Source organism: Dicentrarchus labrax, unplaced genomic scaffold, assembly GCF_905237075.1.
Source record: "Dicentrarchus labrax unplaced genomic scaffold, dlabrax2021, whole genome shotgun sequence".
Classification (NCBI taxonomy): Eukaryota; Metazoa; Chordata; class Actinopteri; family Moronidae; genus Dicentrarchus; species Dicentrarchus labrax.
The window spans coordinates 19,430,103-19,448,542 of NW_026136701.1; the positions used below are offsets into that span (position 1 = coordinate 19,430,103).

The 18,440-nt window shown below is 38.1% G+C and overlaps 3 protein-coding genes across 3 annotated transcripts; 1 reads left to right on the plus strand and 2 right to left on the minus strand.

Moving 5' to 3' along the window:
* Positions 1 to 1,335: 1,335 nt before the first annotated feature.
* On the minus strand, positions 1,336 to 6,225 carry pnhd (pinhead). The gene is made up of 8 exons (XM_051378456.1): positions 6,185 to 6,225; positions 5,935 to 6,050; positions 5,308 to 5,403; positions 4,985 to 5,124; positions 4,420 to 4,696; positions 3,462 to 3,643; positions 2,588 to 2,646; positions 1,336 to 1,675 (listed from the first exon to the last, which is right to left on the minus strand). The coding sequence occupies exons 2-8, from the start codon at positions 5,984 to 5,986 to the stop codon at positions 1,525 to 1,527; spliced, it is 957 nt and encodes a 318-aa protein (XP_051234416.1). The 5' UTR covers positions 5,987 to 6,050; positions 6,185 to 6,225; the 3' UTR covers positions 1,336 to 1,524.
* Positions 6,226 to 8,836: 2,611 nt separating this feature from the next.
* On the plus strand, positions 8,837 to 11,837 carry LOC127350557 (serine/threonine-protein kinase NIM1). The gene is made up of 4 exons (XM_051377326.1): positions 8,837 to 8,921; positions 9,042 to 9,329; positions 10,511 to 10,779; positions 11,010 to 11,837. Exons 1-4 carry the CDS (start codon positions 8,852 to 8,854, stop codon positions 11,763 to 11,765), a joined length of 1,383 nt encoding a protein of 460 aa, XP_051233286.1. The 5' UTR covers positions 8,837 to 8,851; the 3' UTR covers positions 11,766 to 11,837.
* A 3,860-nt stretch (positions 11,838 to 15,697) lies between these two features.
* ccl25a (chemokine (C-C motif) ligand 25a) lies at positions 15,698 to 17,949 on the minus strand. Its single transcript, XM_051379833.1, has 5 exons — positions 17,866 to 17,949; positions 17,233 to 17,318; positions 16,787 to 16,904; positions 16,535 to 16,642; positions 15,698 to 16,284 (listed from the first exon to the last, which is right to left on the minus strand). The coding sequence occupies exons 2-5, from the start codon at positions 17,294 to 17,296 to the stop codon at positions 16,233 to 16,235; spliced, it is 342 nt and encodes a 113-aa protein (XP_051235793.1). The 5' UTR covers positions 17,297 to 17,318; positions 17,866 to 17,949; the 3' UTR covers positions 15,698 to 16,232.
* Between the last annotated feature and the right edge of the window lie 491 nt (positions 17,950 to 18,440).

Consider the following 18,440-nt stretch of genomic DNA (forward strand, 5'->3'; position numbering starts at 1 on the left):
GCGTGGTACTTATGACTATGTTGTTGTTGTGAAATATATATTTCCCGTCTGTTGTATCATTTTATAGGAGAGAAATGTAAATAATATGAGGCATAAACTTGGAGCTGATCTCTTGAGGAAGTGCACTCACCATGGGAGGTTAACTGCGCCTAAATGAATCCATTAATTTAGAATAATGGGCACAGTGTCTTAGGTGGAAACCAATTACTTCGATAAAGAGACGGGTGTCGCTGGCTACACGTCGCAAGATTTACATAACTGCTTATCCAGTTACAGTCGGATAATCACCAAATTTGCCGTTTTACTTTTTAAAAGACCTCCAACTGGATGAAATTCCTGCAATGGCATAAGTTAATGTGGTGCTTAAAATATTGGAGATACTTTCAACCAGTGATCGTTCATTTCCCCCATAAAAAGACAGTTTCCTTTATATAATTTGCAACAGTTTGGCACAAGTCATTCCAAATGAATTCCCTATATAATTAGGTACAGAATATGACACTGATAATGGTTTGCACACTGGAGATTTCGAGTTTCAATATCCTTCACCGCTTCAGATTAAGGCATCTATAAATGTGATACAGTTAACTGTGTTTAATCATGAGCACAAAAAACAATTCACTCTTTCAACTTTGTTATTTTTCATGTATTTTTCAATGCCAACTCAGTTATTTTCTAGTAAACTCAGAAATGGCTCACGGTGCCATTTGGTTACTTTGATCTTTACGCACAATTACGCACGAGCATAAGACAAGTTGACACCGTAATAAACATTTAAGAGATCAAAGTTTTTTTTTTCTACGTGACACCTTGGAAGCAAGCCATAAAACCCATTCTCTTAGGATGACAGAAAGAAACCCACAAAAGTGTTGTTTCACACTTTGATATCAAAATTAGGAGCTATTAACTGCACGTGTGTGTTTTCAAAGGGACATTTGCTAAATTGGTTGGCTTTTCATGTTCTCCTTTCCAGAGCTTCAAAGCTTCATTTTGGCTCTTTGAAACTTTAGACCCTGATATGAATTTCAGTTAATTTCATTCAGTTCACTGAACTGTTGATTGTCTGAAAGTCTAAAAGATCTGTCATGTCTGCCAATACTTGCTCTTGTTTCTGTTAAATTAACTTGTTTTCTGAACTCAGAACTAAAGTTTATGTAGTTTGTATACTAATTATATTTATCTAATCATTTAAAAGGGCTGCACACTCTATTGCACTGTAGTATAAAGTGTCATTTAATTCATTTTATTTAAAGTAGTGTACCTTGGAGACCTTTCCACTTTGTTTTATTTCCAGAAAAATGTGTTGTACAGTGGTCCAAGACAAGTCCCTCCAAGTTTGTTGTATTAAATTTATTTACAAAATTATCATTTTTACATATATTACATATAATACAATAATACTTTAAGGCAGTAAATGTTACAGTATTCGGTGGGGTCATCAATGGGCTGCAGCTACTGTGAAATATATCCTCTCAACTCCTGACAAGGGATTGGTAGTTGTTTTTCCAGAGGGGGGCGCAGTGTTCAGTTTTGGCAAAGGCAGGAAGTGATGGACAGGACCGTGCGTATCTGTCCATGCTGGTTGAGGAAGCTGTGGCTCTCGTAGCCCTGAGGAACACAGGAACTGGACTGTCTTTCAGCCCATAAGTGGCAGATTTCTGGATCAGATGGACTCCTGCAGAAGAAGAAAAATGAAAGAACATTAAAATCACGTTGTGTTATATGTCAAACAACCACTTAATATGTTGTGTTTGTCCCCTGAAGCGATTAAATACCCCTAAAACTCAGTGTTTACATGTGGCCTGCTGTTTTCAAATTACATTGTGACAATCAACTTTAATATGTGATGTTCCTTCGTGCTTGTATTCTTTTTATTGTCAGTTTCAACTACGGTAATTCCTGTGTAAAAGTTATTATGATTCTGAACCAGAATTTGCTGATGTAAATGCATTACAACTGTGCAGCAGTTGAGAGATTTGTAATATCTGAGACAAGTAAAATGACAAAATCATGCTGTGTAGCCAAAGAAATTACCAGGGCCACAAAACAGGTTTTTAAATTATTTTAAAGTTTCCAAAGATACCAAATGTGTCAGGCTGAATTTAGGGTAAGGTGTAAAATAATGCACAACGCATTTAGAATATCTGCATTTGATAGAATGGTGCGGCTATAAAAACACGATTTGATTTTAGAAAAGCTTAAGAGGGAAGTAAAAAAAAAGGGGGGGGGGTAGTATACTAAGGGGTCAATTAAATTTATAGACTTTTTGTGTTTGTTTGTTCAGCACTTTCCCTCCTCCAGTCATAAAATCAAAGTCCAACAATACGATGGAGGAGGTACATTTGTAATGTGAACCTCTTATTCTTTTCATATGCTTAAGATAAACTGATATCACACTGTTAGAAGTCTGCCACAAAATCAAAATAAAGCAGAAGGTATGAGGGGGGCATTTGGTGAAGGAATTAAACTAAAAAAGCCAACATGCTGAGTGCAGAAAGTGTCAGAGCTCACAGGCAATTGTTGTGAGAGGGGCAGAGGACGTGTGTGTGTGTGTGTGTGTCTGGGTAGCAGCTGTGTTCATACTTACCTGAGAAGGCATCGGTTTCCTGTGGTGCAACCTCCCAAACATCTGCCCACATCTATTTCCTGTGGAACATTAGCAACACAGAGAGAGGGCAATCAGCTCACAGCTGCTCACAAATATTGACCCAGTTGAGTTGGGGGGCCAGCTGCTGTGTAAAATGTTAACTGCTTTGATTCAACACCTGCAGGGACCATTTGTGTTTGTGGTGCACTCGCACCTTTGGCACTAAGGCACAGCAGATGACCAACTGTGTCCAGGAATTCAACTTAAATCTTATCTTAAAGTAATGTTAAAATCACAAATAATCATTGTCATATGTAGAATATGGAAAAGGTTGTGGATGAGCTTTTTGTAAGTGGGACTTTTGTAAATGATGGAAGTTTAAGGGGGAATTCTAATTCTCTACATGGCCAGTAATACAGTTTAAATCAGGCTTTAATTGTATTTTCCTGAATAAAGATGAGCTGTGACACTCAAATCTGCCAGTCTATCATGTGTATTGTTGCAGGTTGTGCACAAATAAGCATGCCACACATCTATCACACCAGGATGTGCGGTGCCAGCCACTGGCCAGTGGATTAGCTTGATTAAGTGCCGTCTTCCACACATGTGCCTGATGAATAAAGATACTTCATTAGTGTCTGGCACCCAACTAGATCCCCTGTTTCCTCTCAACCTGATTACAAAAGAAAGTGTGAAACTGGCATCACAAATGAATCACTCTTCTAGTGTTAATTATGCCACGCTAAGAAGATCTCATTTGGAAAGGCCAGATTTAAACATTAGGTTCACACACACTTTCATTGTGGATGAACAAGACTGATGATTTATGAGAGCCAGAAATAAAGTTTAGTGGTACTTTAAAGTTTACACCTACTTTGAGCCTCTCCTCTTTGACTCCATCTGCGTGGTGGACTATTTCGTAGTAATACTCCACATATGGGACCCTGTAGCAGCTTTCCTTCAGCTCACAGGCCGCCACAGTCTGGATGAGGTCCGCTTTGTTGGGGGTTTCCACCAAGGCTGAGTCAAACTTTGTGGGGACGCAGGAGAATCCCTCTGTGGATGATTGATTAAAGAAATGTTGGAGTTATTGAGAGCAGCTCAATTATATTCTGTGATCCAAATGTAAACAAACAGAACTTTAAAACAGGGGATTAGCTTCAGGATCAATCTCCAGCTGACTGATGGGCTTCAACAACTTCATTGTAGGCTATTGTTTCCTGATGCTGTTAAATAATGTCAACAATACCTACAGTTTGAATTAGGTTATAATCAAACACACAAAATGAACAAAAGTTTTTTTATCACTAAATTTAAAGTTATCCATGTATATTTAGCTAAAATTTTGAAACAGCAAGGATAGGGGCTTTAACTTTGTCAGTATAGTGAATGATGGTGAATCCAATGCTAGCAGTGCTGGGCTGCTTTGACTATGTGAAGGTCAGTATAACTTAAGTAATGTTTTACTAAGACCTTCATCAGGGTATTTTTAAAGGTGCAGGTAAAGTTAATTTCATTCGGGCATAAAATCTGAATTCTAAATTAATTAAAAATTAATCTAAACTGTGTGAGGACAGTAAACAAAGTAAAAATACTTTATTTCACCTTTTTCCAGTGGAAAAGTTAAAAGTGTCATATTGATACTAAAAGCCGACTAACCCCTTTAATCTCCTTTTTGTTCTCAACAAGCTGAACTGATCGACCTACTGACTGCATAGTCCTGCTGACTGATGCTGGTTGTGCAGTATTTCAATCTTTAGTGGGTCATTTTCCATGTCGCTGTTATTTGAAACAGACAGGTACACTACACACACACACACACACACACACACCTGGTGAGCCCTTGGACCGGGAGCATCCTCCCACGTCGATGACGGTCTCATAAGGCGTCTCGGAGTAGAAGGTCCTGAGTGCGGGGACGCGGATGCACTCGGTCAGCTTGATCTCGCAGTGGCACTCCTCGATGACCTCCACCTCCCGGGGGCCCTCGAACAAAAGCACCCGGTCCACACGCATCCCGGTCGGCGCACACACCTGGTTCAGGCCGCAGGAGGGCATCTGGCTCAGCGGCTCCGAGCTCTCTGGGGCTGCAGGTCCGCGCGTCCTCATCTTTTGTAAGACGAGATAAAATAATGTTCACAACATGTCAGAACATGTTCCTGTGTGATTTATTGTAGCTGAGTGGTGCAAATTGACTGGGGGTGTTTTTACACTTGTGGTTTATGATTAATGTTATCTTATGAAATTATTAATACAGAAAATAAAGCGTGCTCCAGTACCACAATAACTTCATGGTCGAGTACAAGCCTACAGGCCGAGATTCAGCATATTAACCTTTGACAGATAATCACAAAGTTACAGCGCCACCGTGTGGCTGCGCGGGGAAACGTCACTTACTTTTTTGCTCCTGAGAAATTCCAGCATTGAGGAATGTTTGGAGTTTTCCTGCTGTCCTGCTTCATGTGATGGCCTGGATGCTCCCCCACAGTGCGACCTGCACATCCCAACATCAACACTGACAGGACTCCCAGAGATGTCTGTGGAGAGATTTCAGACAGAAAGGGATTATTAATACAATCATTATTTAAAAAACAATCAAGTTTTTCATCTTAGCTGCTTTTAAAATTCTCAGTTTGACAAATCATACTCTTTGGAGGATCACAGATGTGCATTTAATGCTGAATTTAAACATTTACTGATGGAAGCGTGTGGTGCTTTACCTTGTCCAATGTAGACAAAGTGGCTCTGTCGTTTGCAGCACATTCTCTGTGTGAACAGGTTTCTGTGGTCTATGTGTTTGCTCAGCACTCCGGTCACTAGAAAACACAACACAAATATCAGTGAGTTAACATTGTTATTAATTTACTTCATATCTGACTTTAAGAATGATTCAAAAACATTTCAATTACGACAAGATGAGCAGATTCAGATCCATGAGATCACAATATTTTACATACAAGTTAAAAATGGGACACGATAATGCAGGGATGGTTTAGTGGAAAGCATGACTCAGCAGTTTATTAGGCTCGGACAGGTATATGGATATTTATAACAATAGCTTTCCAAGAAAGAAAAAAACGCTCTAAATTACTTTGTTTTAAGAGCTTAATGTCTGGGTTCATCTGTAAATATTGATTTTAGAAAACAATTTCATTATTTAGTTAAAAGATAAGTGAATGGACCTGAACTTGCTGTGAACACATCACACACACAGTTCCCAGCATCACACTCCTCTATGACTCATGTTTGCATTTATATAGTACATTTGAGCAGATTGTTCTAGTGAATATCTGCTTCTACACACTCACACAGCAGCAGTAGAATAGAACAGAGCAAACAGTACTTACAGGTCAGGTGGAGGACACACAGGAGGAGAAGGAATGGTCGGGGTAAATCCATGGCTTTAGTCCGAATCTGCTCCTCAGCTGCCAGATCCTGAGTGTCCCTCTGCTCACTGATGCCTCTGATATTTATATGGGATCAAGTTTCAGCCCCAAATGTGACCTGAAAACAAGGTCTCAGAGTGGTGTGGACTCAAAAAAAAGTGAGAGCTAATCAAATTTCCATGCTGAATGCTTTGTGGGATGGAGTTCTTACAAGCAGGGGCCACTTCAAAGGAAATCTCTACAGCTTTTCTGTTTCTGCTGAGAGGGACCCAGTGGCTCGAGTGTGTCGACAGGCCCGAACTCACCCTAATGAAGTGCTTAAGTAGCCTTGAGCCATTAAAGCGTCGCTCATTCAAAGGCATTAATCATCTTTTATCTCAGGGGGAAGGTGTTTAGCACCTCTGACTTAAAACAAAACCTGGCCCAAACACATAAACAGGATCAGCGTGGGGGCCCTGAGCCTCCCATTCAGCAAACTCCACCACCTTTGTGTTTATTCAACATGACACCAAATGGCCAGACCCCTCAGAGCTGCCCTTCAAATCTCAACTTTTCTTCACAAGAAAGAGGTTAAGATTCAGAATTAGAGTAACATATGTAGCGTGGTTTCAGACAGATCAATGTCTGTTTAAATAAAAAAATGTGTGACGTAAAACAGAAACTTAATAAGGAACACTGTATCCTGGCAACAAGGCCCCAGAATACATCTCATCTAAAGGGGCAGCCTAAAAATTACTTAAATACTTTTTAAAAAACCTTTTCCAGACGAAAAAGTCTTATTTTAATCACAGGAAAGAAAAGTTTAACTATCTTATAATGTTGGTATTTTACTGGTTTTCTATTCATATCTTAATAAGGTGTTAGTCCTTCTTTGAAGTGTTGATATGATCCCCTCATTTTCACCAGGATCAACGGATCATCGTTCCGAGAGCCATCAGCACTCAGACACCTTGATTAAGGTGACGCCTACAACAGGTTTCAGTTGTTGATTCCTTTCATGAAGTTACAACAAATCTTACTGAAATTCCATCATAATCCTGGTAAAGCCCAGATTACTTGTTAATTACTTGATTTAATTATGTAGATCATATGATATGTCGTCAGAAAACTATATCATTCTATAAAGATGACCACAGTTGGTTTTCAAATTTGGTTTCAGCTCCTTATGGGGGAGGGATCCACAAAACTACTGTGCTATTATATTATTGTAAACTGTTTTGTTTTGAAAATTGTAAAATAAATTCCCTATTAATAAGAATTTACTAATATCAGCAGGACTCATAGGTTAGCTTGAGACTCACAACTAAAATTAAACTTTGTGAGTTTGATAACAAGACTCACAACTCAAAAGAAATAAAATGTTGTTTTATTTTATTTTTTTGTATTTTTCATCCATGTTAGTTTAAAATATAAAAAATTCCTCTGCTGAGAAAGACATAACCAAAGGTAAAGGGATAAATCTTAAATTGTGTCATGTGCTGTCCATAAAATGGTTTGCTTATAAATCTCTAAGCCATTAATCTATCTTAGCTGCCTGTCTTAGCACATAGACCTGTTACATTTGACCTTTAGACATTTTAAAAGTATATATGTTCTCATTATTATATCTTACAATGGCAACCACAATACAACAGTGATATTTTTCAGAACCTGTTGATATTGTAGTTTATTTCTACCTCCTCATTTACAAGCACACCTGTTTCATTGTAGCCCTCTCCAGTAAACCTTTCCTCCCAACATTAATTCGACACTGCACGTGCTGAGATGATGGCTCAGGTGATGAATGGATTATAGTGAGTCACTCCCGACATAACTGTGCAGCTTATGCATGATGACTGTCAGTCAGACAATCCCTGTGTCTAGTCTGGGTAACAGAGGTTAACAGGAGAGATTGCTAACAGACAGTCCATCAGTTTGTCTGTGCAGACGGTCTGTCCTTATATCTGTCTGGTGTCCTGGTCAGTGTGTCCAGTCTGGGTAGCAGTGGTTGATGGGAGAGACGGGTAACAGACAGTCCCTCAGTCACTGTCATGATCAGTGTCTGGGTCACTGTGTATTGTGTGCACTTACTCTCTGTGTTCTCTTCCCTTTCTCTGTGTTCACTTCCTTAAGCTTTTGGTTGAGGTTGTGAGGGTAAAGTAAAGTAAAACTTTTTTTTTTGTTTTGATTTGGTGGAAAATGAGAAGAATTCGAGTTACTTTTTTTTTTTTTTTACCAGTGCGGCTTTTAATAACAGAGCAACTGTGACCTCTAAAGTAGAAAGAAATATTTAAATAACGTTTAAATTTGAATGTAAAAAGTAATTTACAGTTAGTCTAAGTGAATGTTCCAACCACAGGAAACTGAATGAACCACTTAAACTGCAAATATAACCTTCCCCTTGTCCTTTGACCCCTAACAGTAATGATGGTTATGTGTAGTTTATTGTAGATCTAATCCCATCAATGTCCTGTTCGACACCTGCATCGTGCAGTATGTTCATGTCTAGGGGTTAAAGTAGCCTCTGCAAAGCCTGTCTGTTGTCTGAGTGGGAGGAGTCCAGCACTCTGGGATTACCGGGCATCCTGCAGTAGTTCTGGATTATACACCAGGAGACAATACTGCAGCAAAGGGAGACAACAGGCAAAAAAGAGCAGTTGTACCATAACAGCATCTGGACAAGTTATCTACTAGTTATCTGAGGAACATCTTCTTAAGAGCATTTTCCTGATGCATGCTCATTCTTTTGAATCTATATCATGCTGCTCACATCATCTTTCTTATTGCTTTGTGGAAGTTTCTTTTCTTGGTAATTTACCACCTGATTTTTCTCTAAAATCTTCAAGAAGTCAGATTACAAAAGAAAGGAGAGTACTATCTGGTATCTGGGACAGAAATCATGTATTTGAACAACAGAAACAATGCCATCAACACAGAAAGGAGTAAGAAGAACCTAAAAGGGAAAACATGTGAGTACAGACACACCACTAAATTGAAATTGGATTTTTATGAATTAGAGACATAGACGTATTTAGCATCTATTGCTTCCCAAAGTTTGACATGAACTTAATTATTTTTTTCCTTAACAGGGGCTCACTTGAAGACAACTCCACTTCAGGAAGACATCCTCAACAAGACGTCCCCAAATGCGGGAAAAAAGATGGGGAAGAAGTTGGAGACAAAGACGAACATGACAGAGGAGCAGGAAGTCATGCAGCACACTCCGTTTGGGAAGGCCTTTTATGATCTTACCCATTCGGAGAGGGTGATGGATGATCTGACTTGTGGACGGCGGGTGGGGCTTTACGAGCTAAGAGGCGAGATTGGCTCAGGAAATTTCTCCCATGTTAAATTGGGGATACATGACCTGACCAAAGGTGAGATTCTGGTGCAAATGCCTTCTTTTTAACCCCCATTTTCACAGCATCAATGATCAAATAGGACAAGTGGCTAAAGATTGACACCTTAACTGTTGCAAGGATTTAATCATAATCAGTTTTGGTCACAAGGACAATGTGTAAACTAATATGATACTATATGAGTTTAATCAGTTTAAAGGGATTATTTAGTGCTAATGCAGTTGAAGTGCATGTGCACCAGAGTTGCAATAAATCTGTCAAAGTCTGCCCACTTCTGCTCCAGGTAAAATATTTGAAGAACCACTGCAACCACTGCCAATAAAAGTGGGTCATGTTAACTTGTCTATCTTTAATATTAATAATTGCCATATAATGGTTGGCACTCCTCCTAATATCTCACTTCTTACGTTTAAATACTTTTTCATGTATGTTTACATTTTGTTGCGAGACATTTTTATTTGTATTAAATCACATTTTGCATTGAGTGTCATGAAACTGAATTGTTGTCATAATGATGTGATTAATGTGAAACACTTTAATGAAGATATGTAGGATTAAAAGGATATGACAATGTACAAAGAGAGGGAATAGGACTGATTTGCAACAGTGTAAGAAGAAAGAGGATTTTTGTGCAATCATGACTGTAAATGGTTCTCTTTATTTACATCGGGTTTTTAAAATATCTATAATGATTTTACAACCTAGAAACACAATGTCATTCTGTGGCTTTCTTGTAAATGGTTTCTACAAGAAAACCTTTATTACATCTCCCAGTAGCTCATATTGTAGAAGATTCAGATTTTCTGTGAGAGCAAATCAGTTGGAAACTCAGTTCTAAAAATTAATGTACAGACATCCACATTCATTTCATGGAAGACACAGCTCAGCTCAACATATTACACATGTAAGTCCAGTCTGGGTCAGTCCAGATATCAGAAGACATAACTAATCTCATCAACCAGCCGTCCACTAATCCATACTGTCTTCAGCCTTTACAGCCAGCAGCTTGTGTGCAACATGTCGATGATGCTGATAAACAGACATTCTGTGGGAATTAATAAAAGATCAAAATAGAAAGGAAAAAGCAATACTTTGTAACATAAGGAAGGTTAAATAACAAAAAAGGTAGAACAAATCTTATGTAGTACTCAAGTGTGTCTATTGCTTGTTGCCTGACTGCCTCTGTCTTCATCTGATAGAAAGAGTGGCTGTAAAAATCCTGGATAAGGTGCGTCTGGACAAGCGATCTCAAACGCTTTTCGCCTCCGAAATCTCTTGCATGGAGAAGCTGGCTCACCCCAACATAGTGCGCCTGTATGAGGTGGTGGAGACGTACAAGAGGCTGTACCTGGTGATGGAGTATGCCAGCGGAGGAGAGCTGTTCTCCCGTATCAGCACCAGGGGGCGCCTGTCCGACCTGGAGAGCAAGCTTGTGTTCTCCCAGGTCCTGTCTGCAGTCAAACATATGGTAAGTCAGCAGCAGGATTCATGTGAACACTGTTCATTTGTTGTAAAATAATATATATATATATATATATATATATATATATAATAATATTTTAAAAGCTGTTGAGTTATGAATCCAGTCAATAGCACTCAAGAATACAACTTGTCTTATGACTTTGCATTTAAATGTTCTCATACCTCAAACCAACTGTGCACGAGATAGCTGTTTAACTTTCTTTTCTTTTTTCCCAGCATGATAATAATATTGTGCACAGGGACCTGAAGGCTGAAAACATATTCTACACCAACACCTACTGCATTAAAGTGGGTGACTTTGGTTTCAGCACGTCTTGCTGCCCCATTGATGTCCTTCACACATTCTGTGGCTCTCCGCCGTATGCAGCCCCTGAGCTGTTCATAGAGAAAGGTTACAATGGTCAGTATGCTGATATGTGGGCACTGGGTATCTTGCTCTACTTCATGGTGAGTGCCACTATGCCATTCAAAGCTACTAACACAGGCAGGCTTAGGGGCTGTATCCTGCAGGGCTCCTATGCCATTCCCCCCTATGTACCCAGATCATGCCAGGAGATCATTAAGGGCCTCCTGAGGCCGGTTCCTGTGGATCGCCTCCCTATAGCACAGATCATGAACTGCGACTGGATGAGAGGTATTGAATACCCCCAGGCTTACCCAGCTTGTAGCACTACACCCTGCCACCTGGCCGAGCCTTCCAACATCCTCAGCTCAGAAGAACTGAGAGTGAAGGCAGCGCTGGAGGATCTTGGCATCACCAAGGTCCATCTCCTCAACAATGGCTTAGACTTGAGAAGCCCTGTTACTGGGGCTTACCGGATTTTGCTACACCGCATTCAAAAGAGGAGGTCTGTGGAAGCTGTGGGCTATAGCCAGATGTGCACCAAACAGTCCCAGAACAGACTTACATGGACAGCAGGCTCAGATGGCCAGCTAAACAAACGCCGCTCTGTGGTCTGTATCATCATGTAATTTAGTTTCTTAAAAGGGATAGTTTTGTGAAATGGGCCTATTTGCCTTCTTTCTGAGAGTTTCATGAGACGATCGAATACCACTCTTATGTCTGTGTGTTACGTATGAAGAGAGACGACTAACTGGTCATTATTTATTTTATTTAATTATTTATTTGATTGTATTCATGTATTAAAATGTTCTGTTCCCTCTCAATGATTTGTCATTTTCTTTTAATTTATCTAGTTTTTATTTTATTTTTAAAAATCTATTATATCCGTTTTATGATTAGATTTTGATAATTTTTATTTTTCTCACGTGCATCAGTCTCAAATTGTTTTATTGTTTACAGTTGTGTTGCCTTATTATCATCTATAAAGCACTTTGAATTGCAGTATCCTGTACCAAAGGTAGTTTAATTGACAGCTTAGCATAAGGACTGAAAGAACAGCTGGTCCACTAACACCTATATGGCTGATTAATTAACAAGTTGTTTGTTCACTCTATACTCTGAGTAATGTCAAAACAACATTTGTGGTTTTAGGGGGAAATTACATTCGGTTGCAATTTTTTTTTTTTGCAAATAACAGGAGGGTGGCCTGCAGTGTGTATCCATAGTTCTGTTTTTATCTAACTCTTAAAAAGAGGGTGAACACTGTTATCAAAGCCAAAGAGGCAGAAAGTGGTTTTAACAAAGGTTCTCATGCTATGGAAGTATATTGACACAAAAGATTTACTTCCATATTCTGTGACTGTACTTGGCACTCCTTTAACTGCAACGTCCAATGTTTTTACAAGAGCAACAGAGCATGAAAGTTTTATATGAGGGCTGACAAGGAATGGTGGAAATGTCAAGATGTCATTTTTTATAAACTGGTGAAATGTCAGATAAAGGTAAGTGATAGTACCGACTTATATTTATCCTCCAAAGTTGAACCATTTTGGCATGCAGTAGAAGCAGCCAATATTTTTAGATAAGAAACCAAAAAATTTACATCTTATTAGTACAATAGCCTTTCACTAAACAAATAAATTAAAGTAATGGATTCCATTTAAATTTCTTTTTTCTTTCTGTTTTGAAAAAAAAAGAAAATACAAGATATAATGATATTGTAAAGACATAATAATGCATAATGTCCCAGAAATGTCCAGGGTTGGGCAGTAAGTCACTAGTAGTGTAAATAATTACTAATACATTTCAGTGATACTATTACAGTCACCTCACCAGACCCACCCCCAATCCAATTCAGGTGCTGGAAATATTCCCATTACTTTAATTTTAACAAACAAAACTGGGTTTTAATCATCGTAAGTCTGAATTTTGTGGAGAAGGGACACAATTGCCATTTTTGTGGGGACTAGCAGAAAAGTAATATAACCAACAGTGTAATTAATTACTGTTGGTAGTGAGTAATAAGTAAAGTAATAACATCAGTTTTGAAAAAAGGGAATGAGTAATAAGTTAAATCTTTTGAGTAACTAGCCCAACACTTGTCCTTACTGATCTTTTATTTGAAGGAGGCTGTAAGATTTATATCAGAAAGGAATTAGATTCCATTTGTAGCCTACAGTGTTTTCATTTAATTTAAATGTTAAAAAAGTGTGTGTGTATATATGTATTTCCTGAAACCTTTTCCTAAAATTAATTAAACATTGACCTTTACTGACATTTAAGAATGACAACTACTCACTACATTCATGGTGCTACAAAACATTTCTGTCTTTTAACAGCATAAAAAGGTCAGTTTATGATCCTGCAAAGACGTTTCGCTGCTCATGGTGAAAGAAAGTAGCTGACAGTTTTTTGGGTTAGATGAAATGGTACAATATATTATAGCAATAAAGATAATGTCATTTTCAAATAACGGTGGTGTGCAATGTTTTACGACTGCTTTCATCTTTCTTTTTGCCCTTTCTACCTTTCTTTCATAGGAGTTGTGATTTATAATTCCAACATGTGTCAATATTTCGCACCAAACTTGGACAGACTTCTGTTAACATGAATTCCGTTTCGTTTCTAAGTTATGAAGGTGGCAGAGATACAAAAATTGGAAACAACAAGTCTGTGCCGCTTCATTTCTGATTTCTGTTTTTTTAAGCCTCCTTTGGATCCTCATTTTCTCTGCTTTCTGGTTTTTGTGTGCTCAATCATCCTATATCCTGTAATTCATCACATTTGTTTCAGTGTAAAGTGATTTTTCCACATATTGTTTCCCTGTCTCATACTTTCCTTTCATGGTTTTTTCCCTTGATAAAAGAGGGCTAAAATTTCTGCTCATGATGCCAACCAGCTATTTCTTTCTGCCCCAGCATGCAAAAGTAATGAGAGCAGCTCATTTGTCAACATTATTATGATATAAACAAGAAGAAACTAAGCCTCAGCTCCAAAATCCTTTTCAAGCTGAAACCCAATTCTTTGACCTCTGAAGGTGGTGCATCCAATGCAATTTTGGATGTCCATCAATATTGTATAGGCCATTAATGTCTTGGTAATTATTATGTATTTGTCAAGTTATCTATCACCTTTGCCTTTGGGCAAAATTGGCTGCCAATTCAAACAAATACTTCACCTGCGTGCATGGAGGATTTTCTTCTTTAATTTTAATGTTGATTACCCTACGTTTTTTTTTATAGCAGTAATATTATTCTCATCTCTTAGTCACATGTACATTAGCCGAGAAGATGTGTTCATTCCTTTCCTTTAATCAACAAACATCAGATGATGCACAGGCCTGTACTGTCTGATAGTGTTGCAATTGAGGCATATTGTAACACACCAGTTGCAAGACGGAACCTCTGTGAGACACCAGTGTGTAGAAGTCATCAATCAGAGCAGTCAAACACACTGCATTACTGAGAGTGAGATTTTATCAGCTGCATGTCCCAGCAGTTCCTGTGAATGCCCATGGAGATGAGAGAGTAAACGCACATAGAGCAATGAGTAAATCCAGCACTATGTCACATCAGATAATACTGGTTGTAAATCAGCACATCACATTCACAGATTCTCTCATTGAAGTTTTATGTGAGCCTGATTTCTTTTTATGTGAGCCTGATATTTAGCAATGCGGTTGGAGTCGGAATATTTAGATCTTGGGATTTAACTGGCTTAATTTGTTAATTGTTAGATCCAATTAGCTGTGCGTCATGTGCAAAGTACATCACCTGCAGCCTTTACTGTTGTGAAATTTCATGGTGAAACAAGAAAAACAGGAATATAGCAAAAACAAAAAGTTTTCACCCATCCATTTCCTATATGTGCATACTCTGCTCAGGATCACAGCAGGGAATGGATCTTATCCCAGCATGCATGAATGTATTGATGCATCTTAAATGAAAAAAGTGAATTTTAATTAGGTCTATACAACATTTGAAAAGCCACCAACATTCACATTTACTGTTTTGTGGAACCATTTACATACAAAGGTTTAATCATTACAGTGTGTAAAATGGTGAATGCGTTACTTCAACACTTCTTTTATAACTGCTGATTGTTTTGGTCTCATTGGTTGTTGCAGTGATCTGTTATGGAAACTGTGGTAGTCAAAGGTTGTTTAAGGTGAGAGTAGTTACATATCTACTTGTTATATAGAACTGTGACCTATTTAAATTGTACTTTTGTAAAGTCAAATAGTGCCAGCATAAACTGTGTTTAATGATAATAACATCAGGTGATGTAGGAGAATAATACTGTGAAGCAGCTTTATGAAGAAACCTGGAAATTGGTTTATTTTGCTCATGCAAGTCAATGTGAATGAATGCCAGGAATGGTCTCTACACAATGTCTCCTGTTTCGGTAAAATACTGTGCAAAATGTGTTTAAATTCCAATAACACAAAAGAATAAACTCTCTGTGGGCCAATAGGAAAATATGTGCTGTTAAACTGTATAAATGTTTATGTGAACATGATCATAAACTTTTAGAGAACACTGAGAGGGTGGTGATAAGCCAGTTATTGTAATAATGCTTTTATTGGAACACATTTACTGTAATAAAACTGAAACACAAAAGACTTACATTTAAACCATTAAGATTAAACAAAGACTCCTTTTCTATTACACACATTTCAGAAAAACATTTACATTTATCAATTAGTGTTTGCACATAAACAAGCAGACATCTGGACACAACATGCAAGAAATATTTGAAATATTACATTGATATATATATACACAGTATATTATTACCATTTACACTCCATCACATTAATTAAACAGCTTATTGAATATCCAGTGTTTCAAAGGACAAGAAAATGGTCACAAATATGCTCACTGAAGCAGCCATGCTATTGAAGGCATTTATATGTGATGTGTGCTGGCCAGTCGATGGGCCCACCTAAGCTTTTGACCTTTATCTTAGTGAAGAGTGAAAGCAAAAGTAAGGCTACAAGATTTCCTTGGCTAGCGTCCTCGTCTGCCTTACCCGTAAGACATCATAAAACTGCCTATTGCTTAAGTTTTGGCAGAGGAAGGAAAAATGAACAGGAGTCACTGTAGCAGGCAGTCGCCCTCAGCCTCTGTACGGCCGTCGTGGATGGTGCTGTGAAGAGCAAAGACATTGATTTGAACATCAGTTCACACAAATTGTTTTAAAAATTCATAATTGTGTTAGTTGTCCTATATCAAGATACAAACACTTGTATATCAAACACAAGGATTTCTGTTGGAAACGGGTTGGTGACTGCACCAATTTCGTTGTCAGAAAACAAGGTTGTGAGGACTCAAATATAGACAGACAGGACTTGATAAGATGGACAGTTTGGAGTGCAAAAACTTCAGTAATCACCCACCTTCTTGGCATCTTTTGCGGATTTCTTTTGTCAATCCTCTCCCTCAGCTCTTCGACCCATTTCTCTCTGGGGTCTGTGCAAAACACACGTCCCTTCCTCATGACGAAGCTGGAGGATAATTGATGCAGACAGACAGTTTATTTTGAGTATCATACATTGAAAACTTCTGTTAAAAATAAGAAACCATAAGAGTTTAGGAAGTCAGTTCAGTTTTACAGTGGAAGTTCTTATCGTCTGCGCATGTGTACTCACATTACAGCAGGGATGTTGCAGCCTCCATCTGTCACCTGCAGTCTGTAGTCCACTGCATGTTTTTGAGTGCCACGGGACATTCTTTTCACATATTTCAAACAGCAGTCGTCATAAGTCACTGAAGGATCAAAAATCCAGTAGAGTAAAGTCAAAAATCCAGCACACCCCAGTATAACAACATTATTATTATTATTATTATTATTATATACTGTACAGGCAAAGTCCATGAAATTAAGTAAATCAATCAAAAGGTAATTAATACAGTCAGGCATTGTTGAAGGTTCTGAACGAAAGTACACAGTCAGACTACATCTGCCCACGCAGGTACTTAAGCAATAAACCTGCCTCTTTGACCCTCATTTTATCTTTACTGCATGTTAACAAATCTATCTACGGCCTATGTGACACTACTGCCACATACCAGCTGCTATTTTACTGTGTCTTACCTTGTGCCAGTGCAAGAGAGAGGCAAGATACGAAGAGCAGGAAGAACAGTGTGTTGAACCGCATGGTGCAGTCTGTAGTTGCAGCTCTGAAATAAAGCCAGGTGGATGTAATGAGTAACAATGTTTACATGCAATCCACCTTATCACTCAGTTGTACCTCAGTTCCTCCCAAGCCTTCCTTAGTAACATTTTAAACCTTGAACACTGAACAAACATTTCAACCTCACTATGTATATACGTGCACCTTATAGATACCTATAACGTTTGACCTTTTTAACCCCACAACTCTTTAACAAAGCTGAAAGTCTGTTTGAGTCTCTTTACACCGACACTGTTGAATGAAGTGGTAATTCTAAAACATTAAGCACCTTGTTTCTGAGGTTCATACATTACTTTAGCTTTGTTTCTTTTTTGGTAAGAAAATAAAAAACAAACAATTATTTAATAAATAAATAATTTGTCATTTATATATATAAAGTAAAATAATAATAATAATAATAATAATAATAATAATAATAACTCTAACAGAAGTGCTACAAATTATATAAAACTTACTGAATCTTATCTGCTGGAATACTAATGACCATTACAAAACATTGAGGAAATAGCTAATTAAAACAGTCTCTAGCTCACCTCTAGTGCTCCAGATGTACACGTGTTTTGAAGCTCTCTTTTTGTGGCTGTGTTGTCTTATAAATGTGGTAAAAAAGGCGTGGCAACACTGTTTCGCTTACCTTTGCACTTCAGCTCATTTTGCCTTTTTTTTTCTTTTTTATTTGAACTCCACATTGATGAGGGTTTTTTTTAAAGCCTTTCCCCCAACAGTTCATGGTAAACAGATAAAGATGTGTTTTGTGTTGCTGAATCTGAATTTTACCATGTCTTAGTTTTAGTCTTAGTCTTGTCTAGAAAGACATCTGGAGATACTTGTGATTGAAGTAAAACAAGAGCAGTTAGATCTAGAAATTCGATTTGATTTTTGTTACAATTTTGTGCTCTTATTAAAGGGCAGCTGTGGCTCAGGACTAAGAGTGGGTCATCCACCAATCAGAAGGTTGGCGGTTCAAACCCTGGCTCCTCCTGCTGCACATCGAGGGTGCTTGAGCAAATATTGAATCCCTTGGTGTGTAAATGTGAATTAATTGATTATCCGATTGTGATGAGCATTTGCATTGCACTGTGTGTGTAAAAGTGGTTTGAGTGGTTGG

Bases quoted from the DNA above. Each gene is read 5' to 3' on its own strand.
- LOC127350557 (XM_051377326.1), top strand. From the start codon at position 8,852: ATGTATTTGAACAACAGAAACAATGCCATCAACACAGAAAGGAGTAAG. The intron at 9,330-10,510 runs GTGAGATTCTGG...TTCATCTGATAG, and splicing joins GATACATGACCTGACCAAAG to AAAGAGTGGCTGTAAAAATC. The intron at 10,780-11,009 runs GTAAGTCAGCAG...CTTTTTTCCCAG, and splicing joins TGTCTGCAGTCAAACATATG to CATGATAATAATATTGTGCA.
- ccl25a (XM_051379833.1), bottom strand. From the start codon at position 17,296: ATGCGGTTCAACACACTGTTCTTCCTGCTCTTCGTATCTTGCCTCTCT. The intron at 16,905-17,232 runs GTAAGACACAGT...TTGATCCTTCAG, and splicing joins CTCTCTTGCACTGGCACAAG to TGACTTATGACGACTGCTGT. The intron at 16,643-16,786 runs GTGAGTACACAT...ATTATCCTCCAG, and splicing joins TGCAACATCCCTGCTGTAAT to CTTCGTCATGAGGAAGGGAC.
- pnhd (XM_051378456.1), bottom strand. From the start codon at position 5,986: ATGGATTTACCCCGACCATTCCTTCTCCTCCTGTGTGTCCTCCACCTG. The intron at 3,644-4,419 runs GTGTGTGTGTGT...AATCATCCACAG, and splicing joins CCGGTCCAAGGGCTCACCAG to AGGGATTCTCCTGCGTCCCC. The intron at 2,647-3,461 runs GTAGGTGTAAAC...AATGTTCCACAG, and splicing joins TCAAAGAGGAGAGGCTCAAA to GAAATAGATGTGGGCAGATG.